The 24,402-nt window shown below is 38.5% G+C and overlaps 1 protein-coding gene across 2 annotated transcripts in view; it reads right to left on the reverse strand.

Annotated features, from left to right (window-relative positions):
* Positions 1-24,402, reverse strand: part of LOC126187710 (uncharacterized) — a 130,953-nt gene that overhangs the window by 14,233 nt on the left and 92,318 nt on the right. For both annotated transcript variants that reach the window (XM_049928955.1, XM_049928956.1), the window contains 3 exons: positions 23,976-24,193; positions 11,970-12,108; positions 2,416-2,637 (listed from right to left, as the gene is read on the reverse strand). In XM_049928955.1, coding sequence (XP_049784912.1) covers positions 2,416-2,637; positions 11,970-12,108; positions 23,976-24,193 — 579 coding nt within the window. The remainder of the gene's footprint in view (positions 1-2,415; positions 2,638-11,969; positions 12,109-23,975; positions 24,194-24,402) is intronic.

Here is a 24,402-nt window from a genome sequence, read left to right on the forward strand (position 1 = left end):
TGAGGAAGTATTGAATAGGATTGGGGAGAAGAGAAGTTTGTGGCACAACTTGACTAGAAGAAGGGATCAGTTGGTAGGACATGTTCTCAGGCATCAAGGGATCACCAATTTAGTATTGGAGGGCAGTGTGGAGGGTAAAAATCGTAGGGGGAGACCAAGAGATGAATACACTAAGCAGATTCAAAAGGATGTAGGTTGCAGTAGGTACTGGGAGATGAAGAAGCTTGCACAGGATAGAGTAGCATGGAGAGCTGCATCAAACCAGTCTCAGGACTGAAGACCACAAAAACAACATGATCCTCGTGTCTAGGGGTTGGGATTGGGAGTGGCATAGGGATTGACTAGAATGTTGTGGAGGTTGAGTGGGCGATGGAACACCACTTTAGGAGTGTTGGGAAGTATCTCAGGTAGGATGTCCCTCATTTCAGGGCACAATGATAGGTAATCAAAGCCCTGGGGAAGGATGTGGTTCAGTTGTTCGAACTGAGGTGATACTGGGTGGCGAAGGGAACACCCCTTTGTGGCTGGTTTTTTGAGGTAGTAAGAGGGTTGTTGTTGTAACGGGAAATGGTACAGGAGATCTGTTTGCGGCCTAGGTCTGGGGGCTAATGCTTGTCTGAGAGAGCCTCGGCAAGACCCTCAGCATACTGAGCAAGGAAGTTTTGTCACTGCAAGTACACCATTTCCAGGTATGACAACCAACCAGATGTCTAGCAGGATGAATGATCACCACCAAACTGTGGCCAAAAGGAAAGTAGACCACCCTGTGGTACAACATGTAGCTGAATATAACACACTTGATTTCAATGGCTGCTTCACTACCCGAGCCATCTGGATCTTACCCTCCACCACCAGCTTTTCTGAACTGCACAGATGGGAGTTATCCTTACAACACATTCTCCGCCTCAACCTAAGGTAACATACTGTCCCCACACCCTCTCTCCTATCGTCTCCTCCCCATTCATTCTCGTCTCTCACCTTGTTTTTTGCAGCCCTCTGCCAGTGCATCTGCCCGTCTTTCTCTGCACTTCTCCTTTTTTGTTCCCTTTTTCCCCATCTCCCTGCCCCACAACCAAACTGGCCCCAAGTTGCAAAAAAGTAGAATACCCTGCACTTTTATTTACACTACTGGTATGTTTACCCTGTGTTGTGGCATATTTTAGATCAAATTCAGAGTCTGAAGCTATTAATGGGCACAAAACCACCTAAAGTTCTGAATTCACAAAACCCTCAAATATAGGTTACTAAAATCAACTATTTTATATTGGCCAAAGGGTTTGATTTTCTGTTTCTGAAATAATTGTGCCTGATGGTGTTCAAGATCGTTCAGGAGCAGTGTTTTCATCTCTTCCCCTATGGTTCTGGACTTTCTGGCTGGTCAGGTTCTTCCTTAGGACCCTCATTTTCACTGCGTTGAGTTCTGGTTCAGGTTCTGGTTCCACTTCAGAACACAAAGTCTTTTTTCTTTCTCTGCATTAGATCATGATGTTTTTATTGTCTTGTCATTCCTGCAGGAACTGCTTTACAAGGAAACACAATGGGTCCAGTTTCTTCAGAAAAGATGTGGTGTGCAGATCCATTTACATTAATGTCTATTTTGCAATACACATAGCTAACAATGAACTCAAGGTTATATTTAGTTATGTGAAGTATCTTGTTAGCATTGTTACTCTTCGAGATGTTTAGTCCGTTACACGAATTCACAGCAACTTTATCTCCATCATTTGCACCAGCAACAGCAGATGTAGCATGTATTGTAGGTGTAGGTTTTCGTTGCTACAGAAACATGAACTATCAGCTGGCATTTTAGGGTTGCCAAATGCAAATTGGTAACATTTGTGGGTTCTTATAACTCACATATAAAAGGAACCATTTCTTATATCTGTCTTCTTTATAAGTAAAGCTATTCTAAGCTCCTTACAATGCCTATAAAATTTAGGAGATACTATTTTCTGAAGTATTGAATACACAACTGGGACATTTAGAAAAAGAGACCATTGTCAGGCCAATGTTACTTCCCCGTAATGGCAAGAGGACCGTTTTCAGAAGACTTGCATCAATTGCTTTTAATGATATCATCGAGTCCTGTTAGATTTTTTTAAATTTTTGAACTTATATGAGCCTGTACAGACTTAAGTAAATTACTAAAATATACAAAAAAACAAAAATAGATATTTTAGACATTATCAAATGTTATTGCTTGTACTGAAAGTTTTACTTCTCTGACAAGACGCCCCTTTGCACTTTCCATCTCACATATACTGATATGTGTTGATGTTCAACATAATAAAAACTGCTTTATATTCCAATGTTATACACCTTTGTTATCAGTCAACAGAAGCAGCTTTCCATGCATTTAATATCTCTAAACTACAAATCTACAGCTGGACATTGTGAAGTTTAAATGTTACTAACCTGGTGGCTAATACTAATCAGTGTGGCAGTGAATGCTCTACCAATTACTGCTTCCACGAAGAGCTCTCTAATTTCACAAGGCCACACTGTCCGCCCAGTTGCTGCTGTGCCTGCCAAGCGACAACACATTGCTTGTGATGGCAGGTCTGCAAAATCTCTTGCAAGATATCGAAGATGTTCTTTCTTCTTCTTGCTTATTGCACCAATGTCAATTAACTGCACCTATATACATTTGTAACAGAGGTTATACGAAACCAACCACATACTTGTACATTAATCAATGATAACTTCAATACCTGTTAACTAATGAGTTCACAGTATGTCTTCCAGTCCACAAAAAGCTATTACAGTGGTAGAAAATAAAATACGTTCTTCAAAAAAATGACAAGGACAATGCATAATTGATCTTGGACACGACACACAAACCACAATGTTTTGCCCATTGCTGAAGTATATATATATATATATATATATATATAATAGAAGGAAACATTCCATGAAGGAAAAATATACCTAAAAACAAAGATGATGTGACTTACCAAATGAAAGTGCTGGCAGGTCGACAGACACACAAACGAACACAAACATACACACAAAATTCAAGATTTCGCAACAAACTGTTGCCTCATCAGGAAAGAGGGAAGGAGAGGGAAAGACGAAAGGATGTGGGTTTTAAGGGAGAGGGTAAGGAGTCATTCCAGTCCCGGGAGCGGAAAGACTTACCTTGGGGGGAAAAAAGGACGGGTATACACTCGCACACACACACATATCCATCCACACATATACAGACATATGTGTATGTAGCAGAATTGCAAAGAACTGCAGAAAACACAAAAATTATCTACAAATAATGAATTCTGAAATTACTTTCTTACTCTTGATAGCACACTTTGAGTACTTGCTGTGTAACACTTAACCACAAAACTAAGAAAATTACAACAGGCTATGGCAGCTGATAATTTAAGTTCACATCAAGAAACTTATGATTACTTCCTCAGCACACCTAGGAAAGCACTGCAGTTTTCAAAACAACCTCCAGGTTGAGACATCTTTACCTTGCCAAGTAGTTTTATCTTATCTCAGAAAGTATACAATTCTTGCACCAAAAAATTTTTACAGCTGCCTTCAGGAAAGACGAAGTACAACTGATTTCTGATTCTTCACTGAAAGCAACCTCTAGCAATTGGTAGATGCGCAAACTTTTGTACTCAGTCTCATCATCATTTTCCACTATAAACACGTACGCTTTGTCACAGATGGTCAGTCACTCACTCTTCTCTTTTGTCATTTCACTTTTGTTTGTTTGTTTGACATGGACTGTATTACTCCTGCAGTCTTGGCACATTGCACCTGTACTTACTGAACTGAGGAAAAGAGTGCAGTGGAGACACAATGGATCCGTAAATGGGAGGATGGTGCCCAACATCCTCAATCCAAGCTTGTGCTCCATCTGTAATGAACTAATTGTCAATAGCATGTTAAACCCTAACCTTCTTTCCTTTTGTTCCTATGGAATGATCCACAAGCAACTATTCTGTGGCTATGAAGCCAAAGAAACAAGTTTAGGCTTGAATCTCAGTTTTTGATCTAAAGAGTAAGCCCCCAGCTCCAATGGAATTTAGCTGTTGTCACTGTATATCCACTGCAAAGCTACCTCATTTGGCGAGAATAAATTGGCTAAAAGGCAATACCCTTTTGAACAAACATAGGCTTTCCACATCTTTCAATAACACTGTAGCACCATACAAAATTAATCAACAACATTCCTAATGTTGCTTAATCTGACCCTTCCAATAATTGCAGAAATATTACTAATGTAATATGTTCTCAAAAAAAGATACATAACAATACCAAGAAACAGCTCAGTACAAAACCGGTGTGTTAAAATATCTGAAGTTTCAGATGAGATTATCTCAAAAACTATACATCGCAAAGAAATAGCAGGTAAGACGAGTTCATAAGCTCAAAAGGGGGCATCAAATGATACTACATGTGACCCCCAGCCTAATTTTTTATTGCAGATTTGGATTCTCCATAAAAAAGTAAACAAATTTTGTCGGAAACATTTTTTAAACCATTGACAGATGGTGCTGAAATCAAGAAAAAAGTAAAATTGGGGAAGAACTCTGATTTATTTAGAATGATCCGAGAAGGACGCATCAAATTGACACAAAATGTGCACCAATGTTTTTATTATGCCAAATTAAGCTATTTTTTAAATAAAATGTATCCTATCCGCCACAGTTTTTAATGGAGGGAGCTGAATGGCATTAAAATCTCATCAGGGAACTCTTCACAATTGCATTACTGACCCGGCTGTGGTGCTACCACGACCAAACAGCAAACTATGGCTCAGTATAAAGGTCGGTGCAATGCGATCAGACGTCACTTCACTTTCAGATAGTGAACCATAAACATCAACTGACGAAAGTAAATTATTCTTTAGTGAAACATGGCTCACTATCCTCCCACAGAGAATGTTGATATGATGTTCATTTTAGGTGAATGCCATAACAATTACGCTGCAGCTGCACAATTGCATGCAGATTGTTTCCCAAACAGACGACATCCAAGCGAAAACATTATTTGAAATTGCATTCAATGAGCTCAAAATGGATAAATGCAGCGTCCACCTCGTCATTGTGAATACAATGAAAATGACGCTTGTACCCTTACCGTTCTCGCCTGTGTTCAACTGGATCCCGAAATGAGTAGTCGTGCGATTCAGAGACAAACTGGAATACCAAAATCAACTATTTTGAGGATTTTGAAGGCACATAAATATCATGCGTCTCATATCACACTGATACAGGCATTAACGCAGAAATATGCATTCATTTCTGCCAATGGGCCTTGGAAATGATAAGAGGTGACAATGATTTTTTTAGATACATTATGTTCACCAATAAAGCCACATTCAAAAACAATGGTGAATTAAATCATCATGATTGTCATTATTGGTCCCCTGTCAGTCCACACTGGCACAGACCCATTGACAATCAAAACAAATGGTCGTTAATGGTGTGGTGTGGAATTTTAAATGGTTACTTGATAGGATCATATTTTTTTGACGGAAATATTACTGGGGAATCTTATTTACAACTTCTCCGCGATGATTTGTTGGAGCTAACGGAAGATGTTGATTTAGAAAATAGGCAACGAATGTGGTTTTAACAGGACGAAGCAGCTCCCCATTATGCTAAAAATGTGCCGAATGTTTTAAATTTACGGTATCCTGGTCAGTGGATAGGATGCGGAGGACCAATTAAGTGTCCTCCACATTCACCAGACCTAACATCTCCTGATTTTTTCTTGTGGGATTATTTAAAAAATATTATTTATGAAAGACAGCCCACAACCCGAAACGATATGGAGCAACGCATTCAAAGAGCATGTGCAGCCATACCACGGGACGTGCTGCTCAAAACTGTGGACAACTTTTGCAGATGATTGATTTTACGCACTGAAGCAAATAGGGATAATTTTGAACAATTTCTTCATGGCTAATTTCATTAATTAAGCACCCCAAATTGTGAGAGGCAAGGGGACTCTCACTAATGAAGCACCCCAACTTGTGAGAGGCAAGGGGCCTCACACTAACGAAGCACCCCATGGGAACATCATTCTACTATATCCATGTCATTGTTCTGGGGTAACGCTAAAAGTAGGATACAGTACATTTTGTACAAAAATAGCTTAATTTGGCACAATGCAAGAATTGATGCACATTTTTTGTCAATTTGGTGTGTCTTTCTCGGATAATTCTAAATAAATCAGAGTTCTTCCCCAATTTCACTTTTTTCTCGATATCAGCGCCATCTGTCCAATGGTTTAAAAAATGTTTCAGACAAAACTTGATTACTTTTTTATGAAGAAGCCGCATCTGCCATATAAAATGGGTGTTTCCATTTAAGATTTAAAAGTTGCCCCTGCCCCACCAAAGAGGGCGGGGGCTGGGGGTCACATTTAATATCATTTGATGTCCCCCTTTGAGCTTACAAACTTGTCTTACCCACTATCTTTACCTAATGTGGTGTTTTCGAGATAATCTCATCCGAAAGTTCAGATGGACCACCCTGTATATATCTTTTGACCAATAATCACTAACCATCAAAGACAAAATTTCTCAAATCCTGTATTAAGAATTGACTTAGTTCCGCAAAGTACACTAACAACAAATTCCGACAAGGATTAACCTACTAAAAACGATAATTATCATAAATACTTCTAGAATACTTCACAGGTGCATATGAATATTATGAAAGAAGCATCTGCTTTGAAAAATGTCACATTTCTTCCTCTTACAACACCAGCTTCTGTTTTCAGCTTTCATTTCCTACTAAACATTTCTGTCACTTTACCGATTTCAGAGCGTGCTACAAGTTGCCTATGTACTGGAAAATTAAAAAACTGTAACTTTTGAATAACAGTATTAATTGTTATTTTCATCTTAGTCAAAATGCTCTTACAGATTACAAAAAGAGGTGCTAATAAGGCCCTTCTCAGCTTGTTTATGAATATATGGGGATTTCAAATTTCATGGTGCTAGCAATCTGTTAAATCCTTTTGCGCTACGATATGAAACTTCTATATGGAAATTATTACCAACAACGAAGAGCTGTTTAGCTCCTCCTTGATATGCCAGAATAAGAAAATGTCAGCAGGTGCAAGATCTGGTGGAAGCGGAGGGTGAGGAACAACTGCCACACTGTTTGAAGTTAAAACAGTTGGACTCACAGAATGTAATATTTTTTGTCACACACACACACACACACACACACACACACACACACACACACCGGGAGAGGGTAAGGAGTCATATGTCTGCTTGTGCCTGTATATGTGCAGATGGATCTCTCTCTCTCTCTCTCTCTCTCTCTCTCTCTCTCTCTGTGTGTGTGTGTGTGTGTGTGTGTGTGTGTGTGTGTGTGTGGGCGCGCACGCACGCGCGAGTGTATACCTGTCTCTTTTTCCCCCTAAGGTAAGTCTTTTTGCTCCCGGGATTGGAATGACTCCTTACCCCCTCCCTTAAAACCCACATCCTTTCGTCTTTCCCTCTCCTTCCCTCTTTCTTGATGAAGCAACTGTTGGATGCGAAAGCTCGAATTTTGTGTGTGTGTTTCTGTGTCTATCAACATGCCAACGCTTTTGTTTGGTAAGTTACATCATCTTTGTGTGTGTGTGTGTGTGTGTGTGTGTGTGTGTGTGTCATACACAAAGAACTTTTTCGGCCAATACTAGATATATATAGTATTGGCCGAAAAAAAATTCTTTGTTTATGATTTCTGTCACATCAAGGAAACAAAAAGATTCTTCTTCATATCTCATTCCAAATGGTATGGCTCTTCTGATCTTGATTATAATTGACAGATACTAGTTTTGCTGTTGATTGTTTGTCTCATAATAATCACACGCATCATTTCACTCTCAATATCAGAAAGAAAATCTGTGTCATTTTGTAAATTATTCCTTCTGGCCACAACTCACAGTAGCACTATTTTTCCTTTGGTCTGCTGTGACAAACCACAGCAAAAATATCAAACAGAAATGTTTCACACTCAGTTCCTCCACTAAAATGTGCAGCAATGTGCTTCATGGCACAGTAGTTGTCTCAGTCTCAAGGATCTTTCAATGACAAAACACACAGGATGTTTTTAACTCTTAGCATGTTTTCATTATGAGAGTGGTTTGAAAAGTTCTTGGAATCACCATGAGAGGTCAGTGCTAGCGCAACAAGATGTTCACGTGATATTCATTGGACTGTTGCCTGTAAACACGTGCCTCATCAGCGCTTTTGGAAGAGAGCTGTGGTGGTGACATGGCTCTGTGGTTATTCCCGCGTAGTGATTTGTGAAGATGTAAAAAATTGAGATTCAAGCAGTGATTAAGCACTTCCAATTCTGAAAGGATATTTTTGGCTCAGAAACAGGTAGTTTGGACAATAAGTGGTGTTAAGTTCATGAACATCTTGTCAACCACTGTTCACGACTCTGGGTATTTTGACATTGGCCTCTCAATATACAAGGTGCACAACTTTGCTTCCACTGTTTGCCGATAGGTGGCGACAACAATAATTAGTGGTCGGAAACAGATCGCAGACGTCAGGCAGTTAGCTTGGACCTCGGTCAACATAACCTCATTCAAACATTAGTCGATTTGTGTCTACATCATAAAGTTGTTCTTGATTGAAAATGTCAGTTTACGAGTCTAATTCTCATCATTTGTGGGAGGTGTTACTGTTTTGTTTCAGTATGAAGAAAACAGCAGCTGAGTCTCATCAAATGCTTTCAAGTACATATGGCAAGAACGCTATTGGTCAAAGAATGTGTCGTGAGTGGTTTCAACGCTTCTAAAACAGTGATTTTAACATCATAGATCAGCAGTGGTGGAAGAGAAAATGTTTTCGAAGATGCAGAACTGGAGACATCGCTGAGTAAAGACTCACGTCAAACTCAAGAAGAATTGGCACAATTAGTGGGAGTGACACAGCAAGCCATTTCAAAATCTCTCAAGGCTATGGGCATGATTCAGAAAGAAGGAACTTGGGTCCTGCATGAGCTGAAACCAAGTGACGTTGAATGGTGTTTGTGTGTTTGTGAGCAGTTGCTACAGAGGCAAAAACAGAAGGTATTTCTGCATCGTATTGTGACCAGGGACGAAAAATGGGTTCATTACCATAACCCTAAATGCAATAAATCATGGGGCTATCCCAGTCATGCTTCCACGTCGAGGGCCAAACTGAATATTCACGGCTCCAAGATCATGCTCTGCATTTGGTGGGACCAGCTTGGCGTTGTGTACTATGAGGTGTTAAAACCAAGTGAAACAACCACAGGTGCTCGTTATCGAATGCAATTAATGTGTTTTAGCAGAGCATTAAATGACAAACAGCCACAATACAGCAAGAGGCACGATAAAGTGATTTTGCAGCACATTAATGCTCGACACCATGTTGCAAAAGAAGTCAAAATGTACTTGGAAACATTAAAATGGTCCTACCCCACCCGCAGTATTCTCCAGAGATTGCTCCCTATGACTATCACCGGTTTAGATCAATGGTGGATGGCCTGGCTGACCATCTCATGGAGAAGTCACAAATTGGATCAATTCGCGGATCACTTCAAAAGATCAACAATTTTTTTGACACGGGATTCGTACACAGCCCGAAAGATGGGAGAAAGTAGTGACCAGCAATGGAAAATACTTTGAATGATACATGTGTAACCAATTTGTTTCATTAAAGCCTCAAATGTTGGGGAAAAAACAGCGGAAGCAAAGTTGTAAACCTTGTATATATTCCTTACTGTCATTTCCTGTTACCAATATTAGCTTATTCCCAAGAATAAGCAGTTTTCACTCAGTTAATATTCGGCAGAAATCAAACCTGCATTCTGATCAGACTTCCTTAACTTTTGTGCAGAAAGGTGTGCAGTATACTGCTGCATCCGTTTTCAATAAGCCACCACTCGAATTCAAAAAGCTTAGCAGTAATCCACGCACTTTGAAATCGAAACTGAAGAGTTTCCTCATGGGTCACTCCTTCAATTCTGTCGAAGAGTTCCTTGAAAAATTAAGCTGATTCTTGTTGTATTGTTGATTGTGTTTACTTAAACTTATGCATAGACTTTTTTCGGGTTCATAAACATTTTACTTTTACCTGTTATTACTTTTATTTTGTAATTTCATGTACTTACATGTTCCATGACCTTGGAGATTTGCTCCTCAATTTGGTCCTATGGAACTTGACATGTAAATAAATTAAAAAAAGAAAAAGGACATTCTTGCTGATGTCCAGAATACACTGGGGGATTGTGGTCCTTCATATTCAACTGTGCCAAGTGGACAAATGAATTCAAATTCTGTTGGGAGAGCTTAGATGATGACACACACTGTGGTTGGACAAGGTGTGTCACTACTCCAGAAATCATTGCAAAAGTGCACAAAATGGTCATGGAGGATTGCCGATTGAAAATGCGTGAAATGGCTCACGCTTGCCAGGTGTCATCTGAAAGGGTATATCACATTTTAACTGAAGAATTATAAATGAAAAAATTATCTGCAAGATGGGTCCGTGACTCCTGATGGTGGATCAAAAATGCATGAGAATGGACATAGCGGAACAATGTTTGGCCCGTTTTAGGAGAAATGAACAAGATTTTTTGCACCGATTTGTGACCACAGATGAAACGTGGGTGCACTGCTATACCCCAGAGACAAAACAACAGTCAAATCAGTGGAAACATGCTGATTCTCTACCACCAAAGAAAGCAAAGACAACCCATCAGCGGGAAAGGTCATGGCATCCGTGTTCTGGGATGCAAAAGGGATTCTGTTTGTAGATTATCTCCCCACTGGTCAAACAATTACTGAAGAATACTATGCTAACCTCCTGGACAAATTGGAACAAAAGATACGTGAAAAAATGTCCAGGTTTAGCAAGGAAGAAAGTCATTTTCCATCAAGACAATGCATGTCTGAACACATGTGCCATCGCCATGGCAAAATTACACAAACCAAGGTATGAATGGTTGCCACACCTGGCTTATGCACCTGGTATGGCTCTGTCAGGTTTCCATATCTTCCCAAAACTGAAAATATTTCTTGGTGGATGAAGATTCATTTCAAATGAAGAATTGATAGCTGGAGTTGACAACTATTTTGCCACCCTGGAGGACACTAATTTTCGAGATCGGATCAAGGTACTGGAACATTGTTGGACCAAGTGCATTAATCTACAAGGAGACTACATTGAAAAATAAAAAAAAAGTCTCTATGATGGAAGTACTTTTTTCCTATTCTGTTCTGCGAACTTTTCAAATCACACTCGTATTTGGTGGTGTCAAAGCTGATCTTAAAGCAACATCTCTGTTTGAAATATGAAATCCTCTTGGATTTGCTTTTTTTAACGGCCACTCATTTAAATGTTTCTTTCAGTACTTTTACATTTCAGCTGCAGATTTCCTTAACAGGTGCTCCATTCTGTATTGTCTGCCACACCAAAATATGCAGAACATGTTTTGTCAGCACACAGAACGAACACTAGTGTGCAGCTGGAATATTCACACGAGGTAACACTATCTAACAGACTGAAGCATAATCCCCACTCAGCAGCAGAACAAAAGACTTCATCAACCTTGCTCAGCTCGGGGGAGGATTCCCTGAGAATTCCAGATATGGGGAGGAAGATGCTGCCATAAGATACTCATGACAAATTAACAATGAGCAAAGCACTTGGGTGGGTGGGGGGGGGATGCGGAACTTTGAGCATCTTACAATAATGACCATTCTTTCCTCATTACATTAGAAACACAAAATACTCTTGAGATTTTGCAAAATTCCTGATATTTTCCAGGTAAAATTTAATTCCTGAGAATTCCAGGTTTTCCAGAAGAATCGCCACTCTGCCAGCAGATATTACATCATCTCCCAATTACACATATGGTTTTCATGAAAACGGTATTAAATTATTCTGATAAGTTTCTAATGTCATATTACATATTCATTAGCTGTAACCATCAAGACCAGTACAGTATATGCACCAGGCCTACACTTACTTGCACTTCCGATACATTTGTGATGTTACTTATTCGAGCTCGATGCCACTGGCCCCTATATGGGCACACGCAATAATGTCCCACACAAATTGTAGGTTCAATCATCTTGTAGTTTTCACTGTGGAGACTATAGAATGACCTGAAATACATTAAGTCATATAAGCAGTTTCAAAATATAGCCAATAAGTACTTCTTAAATTCTAATGGAAATGTCAAATAGCTTCTCAGTCTATGAAGTTAAAAGGAAACAGTGTTTTACTAACTAACTGACTTACAAAGTTGCATGTTGGAAAGACTCTCTCACTATTATCATATAATTATGACCTGAATAAAGTTCAACAAAAACAAGAAGAAAACATACAACATAGTTTTTACCATTGCCTTTCAGTACTTAGAAAGGTGCCCAAATTTCAGACCTGAAGGGAGGCATGTACTCTAATACAAGTTGCTTCCTAATGCCTATAAAATATTATATTATGATTTGCAGTTACCTAGAATTACATTGATATGTTCAATCTGTGCCCAACTGAAGAGGATAAATCCGTATGTATGCATATTTATTGGTATATGGACAAAACAATTATTTCATGATAACACCAATAAGCCTGTCTATGAACTGTTGTACTATTCTTCACCCACAGTGATAGAATGGTTTTAAAACTGACATTATGTGTCACTTTATACGAACTTGATTGGTTTAGTCATTAAAATCTAAATTATTTATAATCAAACTGAAAGAGAATAAGAGGTAATTTAAAGGTGGTTAGCCCAGAAGCCTCGGTGGCAAAATTACATGGAACGTGCTGTGAAGAATGACAAAATATTTCATTTCTTTGGTGATCAAGAAGTACTTATTGCAAGACTTGCATATGTATTATAGCAATGGATATAACTCCATTAGCTGTGACAATGAAAGCAATATCCAAACAATCAGAATAACAACAAATTACTACAGAAGATATGCAAAATATTTCTATCCTGATGTTAAGTTCATACAAAAAATATAAAATACAGATGCTAGCATGTAAGACCCACCAACAACTAAGGTATTAACAAAAGATGAATAATTTCACTAAGCCAAAAAGTGTGGTCCCAAATATGGATGCACGAGTAAAAACTGGAGTCTATACAATTTTGAAATTTTTGAGTTATGCTTTTATTCCTGTAACCAAGTCAAGGGGGGGAAAAAAAGCCATGTCCTGGATGTGTGAGTAAAAAATGGAGACTATACAATCTCTACATTATTGAGCTATGTTTTGATTGCTGTAACCAAGACAAGGGGGAAAAAGAATCATGTTCTGGAATGTGATAATAGACTAGTGTACTTCTAAAAAATGAGATTTGTTTGTTCTGCAGGTAATGAGACTTATTTATCTAGTGCTGAACTTGGCAGATAGTGATTTGATATTTCGTGTTTACAATAATTGTGAAGACAATAAAAGTAGATAATATTGAGTTGGTTCTTGAAAGGGAAGAATGGATCTTTAACACAAAATTAATCATTCACCACACAATGTTAACCAGGGTAACTTGTAATAGTATTATTTATTGATTCCAAGAAAGTATTTCACTCTGTAGATAGAGAAACTATATATATAATTGTTAGAGAATTTGGTGTTGAAGCGAAGTTAGTCTAAACTGTAACAAGCACTACATCTAAAGTGAAATCTATGTGAAAAGTATGTCAGCCATTGGAAGTAAAGACTGGTGTTACAGACGGGGATAGTGTTATCACCTTTACTGCTTAAATGTGTTTAAGAAAAAAATGTAAGGATATGATATTTGGAGCTAACAAAGCAATCAAATTGAACAATAGTTCTGGAAAAATCAACTTTTATTTCTTTTTTATTTTATCGCACCCCCACTGTTTGTTAAGCTAGGGAAGCTAATTTTCTTCTTAACATCTTCCTGTGTAATATATGGCTCTTCAAGAGGCAACACCTCTGCCATTTCCATCATTACCAGTGTTGTTTTGTTTTTATTCATGTACTCTTTTGATCATATGCTCACAATTGTGGAAATTTGTGATACACTAAGATATAGTGTAATAAAAACTTCCTCACTAAACATGTCGTAAAACATCGACACAACACCATACAACATCTTATCAAATTCGCCATCAATCAAAATTTCTCTCAAACATGCACTATGCTTGACAAAAATATGAAATAAAAGCCATACACTGCCAAATAATTTGACAAACTAGTTAAGACTGACAAACTGTTTGATCTTTTATAGTGGCCCTTACACGTTCAGTTTTCCTGAGTAACAAATCTGTTTTTATACTTTATTATATACACCATAGTGCATCTCAAGTGTTATAAATTTGAGTACCTGTAACTTTAGTCAAATTGTAATATCATTAACAAGTGGATTGGTTTTAACTTTTAGAAATAGTCTTCTAGATTGGTGGCTGCGTCTGCCAAACTAGTTCACAGGAATTCATTTACAGAGGCAATTCATGACAGTTTAGGCATTGTGTAAATGTTTGTGAAAAGCATTTTATTTAAGTTTCATTCAACTTCAATCAAAATTAAAATAATGTGTTCCTCAACTTCATTAGAATATCACGGCTAAGTCCCACAAACTTAAAGCCAGAAAGACAGAAGCTGCAGTGAAGAGATTTGAACCCCATTGTTGATGCAATGATGAACAGTTAAATATTATACTTTATGCTAGTAATTCCAACAACCACTTTTGACAATTTTTTTATATGCTTTGTCCTCTTTATTCTAAAGAAGCAACACATAAAATAATATGCTATTATTTTTATTGTTGTAGTGGTAGTTGAATAAGTTACTGTGTGTGTGTGTGTGTGTGTGTGTGTGTGTGTGTGTGTGTGTGTGAGGGTAAGCTTTCACATGTATGCCATGATGGCAGTGATGAGAATTCCTGTGCCCAAAATGCTGAAGGTATTGCAAATCTGTGCCATACCCTGACACACCTCTAATCCTTCCACCATTCCAAGAATCAGCTACAAAGGAATATCCCCTCGTCATATCATCCTAGACTGGAAAACCAACCACAAAGAAGTGTTCACTTCAGACTGGAAGAACTGAACCACATCCTTCACCCGGGTTTTGATTACCTATCATCATGTTGGAAATGAGGTACATCCAACGCGAGATGCCTCCCACACCACCTAAACCACCTAAAGCGCTTCCCTGTCACCCACTCAACCTACACAACATCCTCGTCCACTCTATGACATTCCCACTCCCAACCACTTGTACTCTAGCTCAACAAAAAATTTATTCTGAAAGCTAACAAGTTTTCTCTCTCTTTTGTGTGTGCCTCTCAGTGACACAAAATACTTTTGCTATTTGGTGAGTGATCTTCACTCCTAAATTATTTATGATTTGTAATGATTATGTAAAGCCAATATGTACCGTTAATTTATTTCAGAAATGATCTATATTTGCAAGTATGTAGGAAAAGAGAATTGCAGGTTACTAACGAATGGGCCTACAGACAATGTTTCAATATAGATTTTAATTTGCCTTTCCGTATTCTAAAATAGGACGCCTGTCAATAACTTTAAAATTTATAACCAGACTGAAATGCTCTGAACTGCATTTGTGGAAGGTACAGGCAGCAAGAGAGAGCCACAGAAATGTAAAAGAATCGAGCTTCCCCAGAACAAGAAAACAACTAAAGGCTTTCCTAGAGCTATGATCATTTTTTCAATGTTTCCTGCCCAATCGGCTACTGAATAGCTTAGTACTGGTAAATCTGTTAAAGAAGAACACACAATGGAAGTGGACACAAGAATGTCAGGAAGATTTAGAGCCAATTAAATACAAACATGTACAAGTTCGCACACTGAAATTTTACACCTTCCCGACATTCTGGCCTGGGGACATGTCTTTTTCAAATTCATCAAAAATAAAATGAACATGAAATAAGGATAATATGTTTTGCTACTGGAACTCTGTCAGAATGTGAATGTGCATATCCAGCCACAAAACTAGAAACATTAGTTATGGTGTGCGCTTTCAAAAAGTTCAGTTATTATTTACATGTCGAAAATACAAAAGTTTGCTGTGACCATCAGCCATTACGCTTTATTTTGACCTGTACATTGTTTCATACTCTATTGGCTCAATGGACAATATTTTTACAAGAATATGATTTTGAAACTGTATGCATGAAGGGTACATAAGGTTTACCAGTATTCGAAGGCCTAGTGTAGCAGAACTTCAGACTATAGAATATTATTAATGAAGCATAGTAATTGTAAACAGTACTCCCTGGACATGTGTAGAAACATGGAGTTATTACAGGATTGAAAGTGAAGCTACTTTTTACTGAGAATCAGGACCAAAGGGAATTACCACATTATAAGCTGAAGGATAATACATTGTTCTCTAGATGGAACATACTTTCTGATACACGGTGCATATATACACGAGCTAATAGTCAAGATGTACTAATCTGGTACACACATCATGCATGAGGAGATTTTGGTATTTCAAAATGTGCAAGGAAAGTTGCTTTATACTGTTATTTTACTACTGTTCTGAGGCATATACAACAAATGTTACAAAACTGCCTAATTTGCCAGAAGGCTAAACCTATGAATAATGTTGCAGAATGGAATTACAGCCAATAATACCTATGAAATCATTACATATTGTCTCTACTGATCTATATGGACCATTACCTTTGGCTAGAGAAGGAGTATGGAGCTGGTAGGTTTATACAACACTTTTCATAATACGTCAAGTTGTATGTTGTAAAGTCCTCAGCTGCAGCTCCAATCATTAAAAGAAAGCTATATGATTACATATCAACTGTGGAAAAGCCTATCGACAGGTTGTTAGACAATACTTCTAATTTCATAATCAATAAATGGAAGCAGTTCTTAAATGAACAACAGATTAAGTGGATCTTACTATATAAATTTCACCCGGAAGCCAACCCAACTGAGGGTTTTCCATAAATTTCACAGATTCACTTAAGCGAGCAAAGTGGGTTGAATGTCTTGGAGTACTTGAAATAATCATGAATAAGTTTCCTCTTTATTTGACTTCTGATTTGATATATAAGATCAAAGAGAAAATTAATGGTTAGAGCCTGTTCCTCGTCTGCCCATAGATGAAGTTACCTGGGAGGAAATGCTTTCCCTATGAGGGCATTACTGAATCATGCTGTTTGTGGGTTCTTTATACATAAGTTTGTGGATAACAATGAAGATAAGAAGAACTGAATTTTGATTATATAAGAAAAAAGGTGTTTGAGACCTTTTTTAATCACTTTACAAAAATAATTTAGTGATAATAGATTAGGTGGAATTTTAACTTAATATACGAATTTTTTAAACTATAAAACCTAATTAACACTAGTAGATATAAAATTAGGAACGGGTTCTGAATGGTTGGCAACAGAATTGGGTGAAACAAAAGTTTTACCACTCTTTAGCCTGAAATAAAAAGCTTATATTTCTAGTGACCCACATAGATTCCACACACGAAATCTGGACACAGTGTTGTAAGGTGTGCCACAGAAGTTGGCAGTTGCTAGAAGCATCAGACGCTGTCACTCATAGATGCGTGTGCTGCCTTTACGCTATGCATTTTACCAGCAAGCTGACAGCTTATAGAACTGGGCCTGGCCAGCCTCACCCTCAGTTATATACTGAAATTGACTAGGATTATTGGACTAGTAATATGCCACTCCATAGCAAGTACCTTTTTTTTAGATGTACACTCCTGGAAATGGAAAAAAGAACACATTGACACCGGTGTGTCAGACCCACCATACTTGCTCCGGACACTGCGAGAGGGCGTACAAGCAATGATCACACGCACGGCACAGCGGACACACCAGGAACCACGGTGTTGGCCGTCGAATGGCGCTAGCTGCGCAGCATTTGTGCACCGCCGCCGTCAGTGTCAGCCAGTATGCCGTGGCATACGGAGCTCCATCGCAGTCTTTAACACTGGTAGCATGCCGCGACAGCGTGGACGTGAACCGTATGTGCAGTTGACGGACTTTGAGCGAGGGCGTATAGTGGGCATGCGGGAGGCCGGGTGGACGTACCGCCGAATTGCTCAACACGTGGGGCGTGTGGTCTCCACAGTGCATCAATGTTGACGCCAGTGGTCGGCGGAAGGTGCACGTGCCCGTCGACCTGGGACCGGACCGCAGCGACGCACGGATGCACGCCAAGACCGTAGGATCCTACGCAGTGCCGTAGGGGACCGCACCGCCACTTCCCAGCAAATTATGGACACTGTTGCTCCTGGGGTATCGGCGAAGCTCCATGAAGCTGGGCTACGGTCCCGCACACCGTTAGGCCGTCTTCCGCTCACGCCCCAACATCGTGCAACCCGCCTCCAGTGGTGTCGCGACAGGCGTGAATGGAGGGACGAATGGAGACGTCTCGTCTTCAGCGATGAGAGTCGCTTCTGCCTTGGTGCCAATGATGGTCGTATGCATGTTTGGCGCCGTGCAGGTGAGCGCCACAATCAGGACTGCATACGACCGAGGCACACAGGGCCAACACCCGGCATCATGGTATGGGGAGCGATCTCCTACACTGGCCGTACACCACTGGTGATCGTCGAGGGGACACTGAATAGTGCACGGTACATCCAAACCGTCATCGAACCCATCGTTCTACCATTCCTAGACCGGCAAGTGAACTTGCTGTTCCAACAGGACAATGCACGTCCGCATGTATCCCGTGCCACCCAACATGCTCTAGAAGGTGTAAGTCAACTACCCTGGCCAGCAAGATCTCCGGATCTGTCCCCCATTGAGCATGTTTGGGACTGGATGAAGCGTCGTCTCACGCGGTCTGCACGTCCAGCACGAACGCTGGTCCAACTGAGGCGCCAGGTGGAAATGGCATGGCAAGCCGTTCCACAGGACTACATCCAGCATCTCTACGATCGTCTCCATGGGAGAATAGCAGCCTGCATTGCTGCGAAAGGTGGATATACACTGTACTAATGCCGACATTGTGCATGCTATGTTCCCTGTGTCTATGTGCCTGTGGTTCTGTCAGTGTGATCATGTGATGTATCTGACCCCAGGAATGTGTCAATAAAGTTTCCCCTTCCTGGGACAATGAATTCACGGTGTTCTTATTTCAATTTCCAGGAGTGTATTAATGTGTTATGGCCATCGCTGTCTGTGTGTTTTTGTGGTTAGAATATTATTAGCGTCCAAAATTTTATAACATATAAAACAGCTAATGTACAGAAAAAGTGGCATTGCTCATGGCTTATAAAAAAGGGAAAAGATAAGCAAAAACCATTCTAAAACATAATAAATAATCAAAACATAGAATATGTACATATATGTACATGGGTAAATGTATAATAATAATATTTTTTAATATCTGGGATGTATTTTGCATGAATCTTGAACATGTGAGAAGTAGCATGGTCCAATATAGTTGCTGGCCTGGTGAAACAGTAATTCACATTCCTAAATGTATGACTGACAAATGCAAGAGGATGAGCAATTTTTAGAGGGACGATATACTATGCTATCTTTGAACAACATAAGGTGCTACTTAATTTTGGTCCCAATCTTTCTTCAAGACATGTACGAGGATTATTTGATAGAAATGGTCAAAACATGAGATGAAATGTGACGCTAAACTTTTTTGGGAAACTGTGCTTTAAACGACAGTATTATTCTGTAGATGAAGGACAAAAAAGGAGTTTGAACTGGGGTTATCATATTTATATTCTTATAGCAAGATGTGTCTACGAAAAAGAAAGTGATATGCGACCTTTGACATTATGAAGTTAAACTCTTTTTGTGACAAATATGGCTCTTTTGTTTTTCATTCTGACAACAATCAATTGTAAGTTTATTCCAATTATAGATGTGGTAATATCAAAATAATAATGATGAATTTAACTGGATGTTGACTATCATTTCACAGTGAAATCCGAATCTTAAACATAATTTCATTTATTGAGAAGTGAAAAGTAATTTGGACGGCAGTTCATAGATGTGGTCTGGTACCGTGGCGAAGCCGTCCTGTGGTGTAACATACCAAACGTGTTTGTAATCTATCCTTAACATAAAGTACCTGCATCTTACTGCATAGTAAGTCCAATATCTGAGAAGTGAAATCAATTTTTCATTGACCTAATCACATAACTTTCAGATCATATATGTTTCAGGCCATTATCATTCCACTACATAACTTGGTAAATGGTGGTCAATCATTTATTCCTCTATTTGGAAAGAAATAGGCTGATTCTAAATTTCGTGATGCAGTGCCACAATTAGATTGGTGGCAACAAATCTAACACACCATTAGCAAAGCTTATAAAAATCGCTGTTGTACTATCTTGATGCTGCTCATCTTTGTGATTTGCCTTTGCCTGAGCTGCAGTTAATGAGAATGTAAAAGAATAATATTTTAGTAGGAAAAGGAAGGATGACAGATGTTATCTTCTTAACAAAGAGACAGGGAATTTCGTGCAACTATTTATGAGAACGGCTCAAAATTTTATTCCAAATGATATCAATGTTGCTCCCAATGAGAAAGTGTGTTACAAGAATGACATTTATGTGCCTGATCACTGGGTGGAGCCAGTGCCAAAAGCTGTGAACAATAAAATATATTAGATGGTGAGAATACAAATCAATGATTGTGTCACTTGTTAAGTCGATTAAAGAACTTGCCGTTCACATAGAAAGGGCTTCTGATGGACAAAAAAAATAAAGAGGCTGCAAATGCACAGGCTTAACGTAAAATGTATCTGTCCAATAGTAATGAAATTCAAATACTCCGTGGTTGACATTAAAGATTAGAGAAATGTGGACTTTGCAAGATTACCATTGCGCTGGAGCCTATGGCCATTCTGAAGCAAAAATAACAGATACACAGAAAGTCCTTCAAAAATCTTCCTTACATATCCCACACCTTGTATTTCAATCTAACATTAGAGCATGGAATTAATGAAGAGCATATGAAATACACTACTGAAAATGATGATGACTAAACCAGCAGCTCAAGTGCTGGCAATGAAGGAAATGGTATGGTTTAATCAATGTTTTGGTATGTTACCAATTTAAAGCATATCCTTGAAAAATTCTAGCAATGAAAATAGATAACATGTACATAGTCTGATTTTCCTCAAATTCTAACTGCTCTTCAATTTGGGTCAGAATCTTTTTCTGCAAAAGTAACCAACAGAGGGAACTTTCATCATAACTGAATCTTTCTTATAAGGATATTCTCAGACATATAATAAAACAATGTTTTGATGTGTGCTACTTGCATTATTTACAGTAAACAAAACACATAAATGCATTTTCCCAAAAATGAGACTATGTATGCCTCATTTTTTTTACTCAAGCATCCATTTACACTTGCTGAAGAGTATTATGAAGATTCCTTGTATCATATTTGTAATACAACATGCATAACAAACACAAGTCACATGGAACATTGTAAAAGCTAATTAGTTTACAGAGTGTTCTGACTAAACAAGGAAATGTAGCTGCCTGCCATTCTTCCTTTAATTATTTAATGTCTTGTTACTTCTATAAACATAACAATCATTGGGAAGTTCTCACTTTGGAAGGATGCAATGGCAGAGCTGGAAGCTGTTCTGCAACAAGAGTTTATAACAATAGTAGCCCTACTAAGTTAAATGTGTGGTGAGATATAAGAAAGCTCTGAAATGATTGGGAACTGAACTGCTGATACTTATAATGATTCCTGTATTTACAAGAGTCAGATGAATAGATAACAAAAGCACAATGTATGCCTGAGGCCCAGTACTCTAAATGGAAGCACTCCCCTGAGACCCAGCTGTTCCCACTGAGCAATTATTTCATGAGTGCACTTTTATTTTAAAGCTCATCATTTACTTACAGCACTTTCTTATTCAGTGCTATGAATGTAAACTTTAATCACTTGTTAAAAACAGGGGATTGCAGAAATTCTTTTAACTAATGAAATGATCATATTATCTGTAAAAATTTAATAAAAAATAAAAAATTATAGTCTAATTAAATTAACTTGTCAGTTTGCATTGGTCACATATCACCATAGTGTTGCCAGAACAGCTGCCACCTGTCCTTCGGCTAAGGCAGTCAGATAGACATGGGGCTGCCCTCTGCATCAAATGCTGTGCAATAATCTAATGCTGGAAGAGAACACAAGCTTGGTTGTGGCACAATGGCAACATTGAACAGTTCAGGCATGACTCTGCACATGTTTTTGCTGGAAGAACTCTGTTCAACAACAAACAAATGACTACAGTTTTTGACCAGTATGTCTCACGTCAAACAATAATTCATTTATGATTATGTTTTGGAAACTTGCCATTTCTTACATTGGAATTCTAGGAGATTTGTGCAAACAGCTGATGTCTTCTAATTCAGTATTCTGGCTTATGAGTTGTTCATCGTCATATTAACTCCCTAAATACAGAAGGAGAGGATGAAGAGAAGTTCTTGAAACGGGGTACCCGCTTTCAAATGCATTATCAATTTGATAATCGGAAGCCTCTCTACAATGTTATTCAATCTCTATATTGAGCACACAGTAAAAGAAACAAAAAAATTTGGAGTAGCAATTAAAATCCATGGAGAACAAATAAAACTTTGAGGTTTTCTGATGACATTGTAATTCTGTCAGAGACAGCAGAAGCCTGGAAGAGCAGCTGAACGGAATGGACAGTGTCTTAAAAGGAGGATATAAGATGACCAACAACAAAAGCAAAATAAGGATAATGGAATGCAGTAGAATTAAATCAGGCAATGCTGAGGGAAATAGTTTAAGAAACCAGACACTTAAAGTTGTAAATGAGTTTTGCTATTTGGGAAGAAAAATAACTGATGACTGTCGAAATAGGGAGGATACAAAATGTAGGCTGGCAATGGCAAGGAAAGTGTTTCTGAAGAAAGGAAATTTGTTAATATGGAATACAGATTTAAATGTCAGGAAGTATTTTCTGGAAGTATTTGTATGGAGTGTAGTCATGTATGGAAGTGAAACATGGACGATAAACAGTGTAGACAAGAAGAGAATAGAAGCTTTCGAAATGTGGTGCTACAGAAGAATGCTGAAGATTAGATGGGTAGATCACATAACTAAAGAGGAGGTACTGAATAGGAAAAGAGGAATTTGTGGCACAACTTGACCAGAAGAAGGGATCGGTTGGCAGGACATGTTCTGAGGCATCAAGGGATCAACAATTTGGAGGGAAGTGTGGAGGGTAAAACTCATAGAAGGAGACCAAGAGATGAATACACTAAGTAGATTCAGAAGGATGTAGGTTGCAGTAGTTACTCGGAAATAAGAGGCTTGTACAGGACAGAGTAGCATGGAGAGCTGCTCAAACAAGTATCTGGATTGAATACCACAACAACAACAATCAGAAGAAATGTGTGTGAGCAACATGAGGATTTCCTTTTTTTTATGTTTTATTTCATTCACTTTTCTTTGATGACACAACAATTCCCGAAATACCATGCCCTAAGCTGACTATACTAATGAAAAGTGGACTCAGTTGTCTACTGCTGTGAATAGTCAGAGTAAGCATTAAATATAACAGGTTTGATGGTTTTTCCAACCATCATAAGAGAGTGTGGAGAGAGTACATCATCACAATGACTTCAGTGAACAGAGTGCAAGAATTTATCCTTCAGTTGTATTAACATGTAAGAAACCAGTAAGGAGCATCCAGTAAGAACATACTGACAGATCAAGAAAGTGAGAGGGTGGATCAAATATAGATGTGAACTCATTCTGTATTTATTCCATGTAAGTCTGCCCTATGTTAAGTCATAAATGAGCTGTGGTCAACATAAAAATTATTTGTAATAACTAGAAGTTACACAAATCATCTTTGTGCCAAATGATTAAGCAACAAATGTCTGATGGCAGAGTACAATTTTATGCATAATGACATTCACTCTTAGTCAACACAGAACTAAAAGATTCAGTTGTAACAATAATCTTTATACAAAACTTTATGTTGTGCTCTGGCATAAATCAAAATTAGTATAATAAATACTTACTGCATTGCATCAACAAGACAATCAAAGGCAGCACAGTTGCTGTCATAGTTGAGAACAACCCAAAATTTGCTTGGTGACAAAGCATCAGAAACAACAACTTCAAATGTAAAACCAGGCATTGTGTTGGGAAGCTGCTGGCATGGAACTTCTTCATGAGCCAAGAGAGCACCTGGGGGGTAATAGGCTGTGAGTATGGTGTCCAGGTCATCCTCAGCACCCTAAAAATATTTTACATAGTGCAACTGTGATTTTCAATTCCATATTACTTTTTCTTAATCTTAGATAATACTAGTTAGAACTGACACAAAAGTAATGAGCATTCCTACTCAAAGAGAAAGTGGTAGACTCATTGTGTAACAAGTGTTCTAACAGAAAGGATAAACTTATCTGTGTGGCAGGTACAGGGCACACAGACACTGTCACTGAA

Source organism: Schistocerca cancellata, chromosome 5 (assembly GCF_023864275.1).
Source record: "Schistocerca cancellata isolate TAMUIC-IGC-003103 chromosome 5, iqSchCanc2.1, whole genome shotgun sequence".
Classification (NCBI taxonomy): Eukaryota; Metazoa; Arthropoda; class Insecta; order Orthoptera; family Acrididae; genus Schistocerca; species Schistocerca cancellata.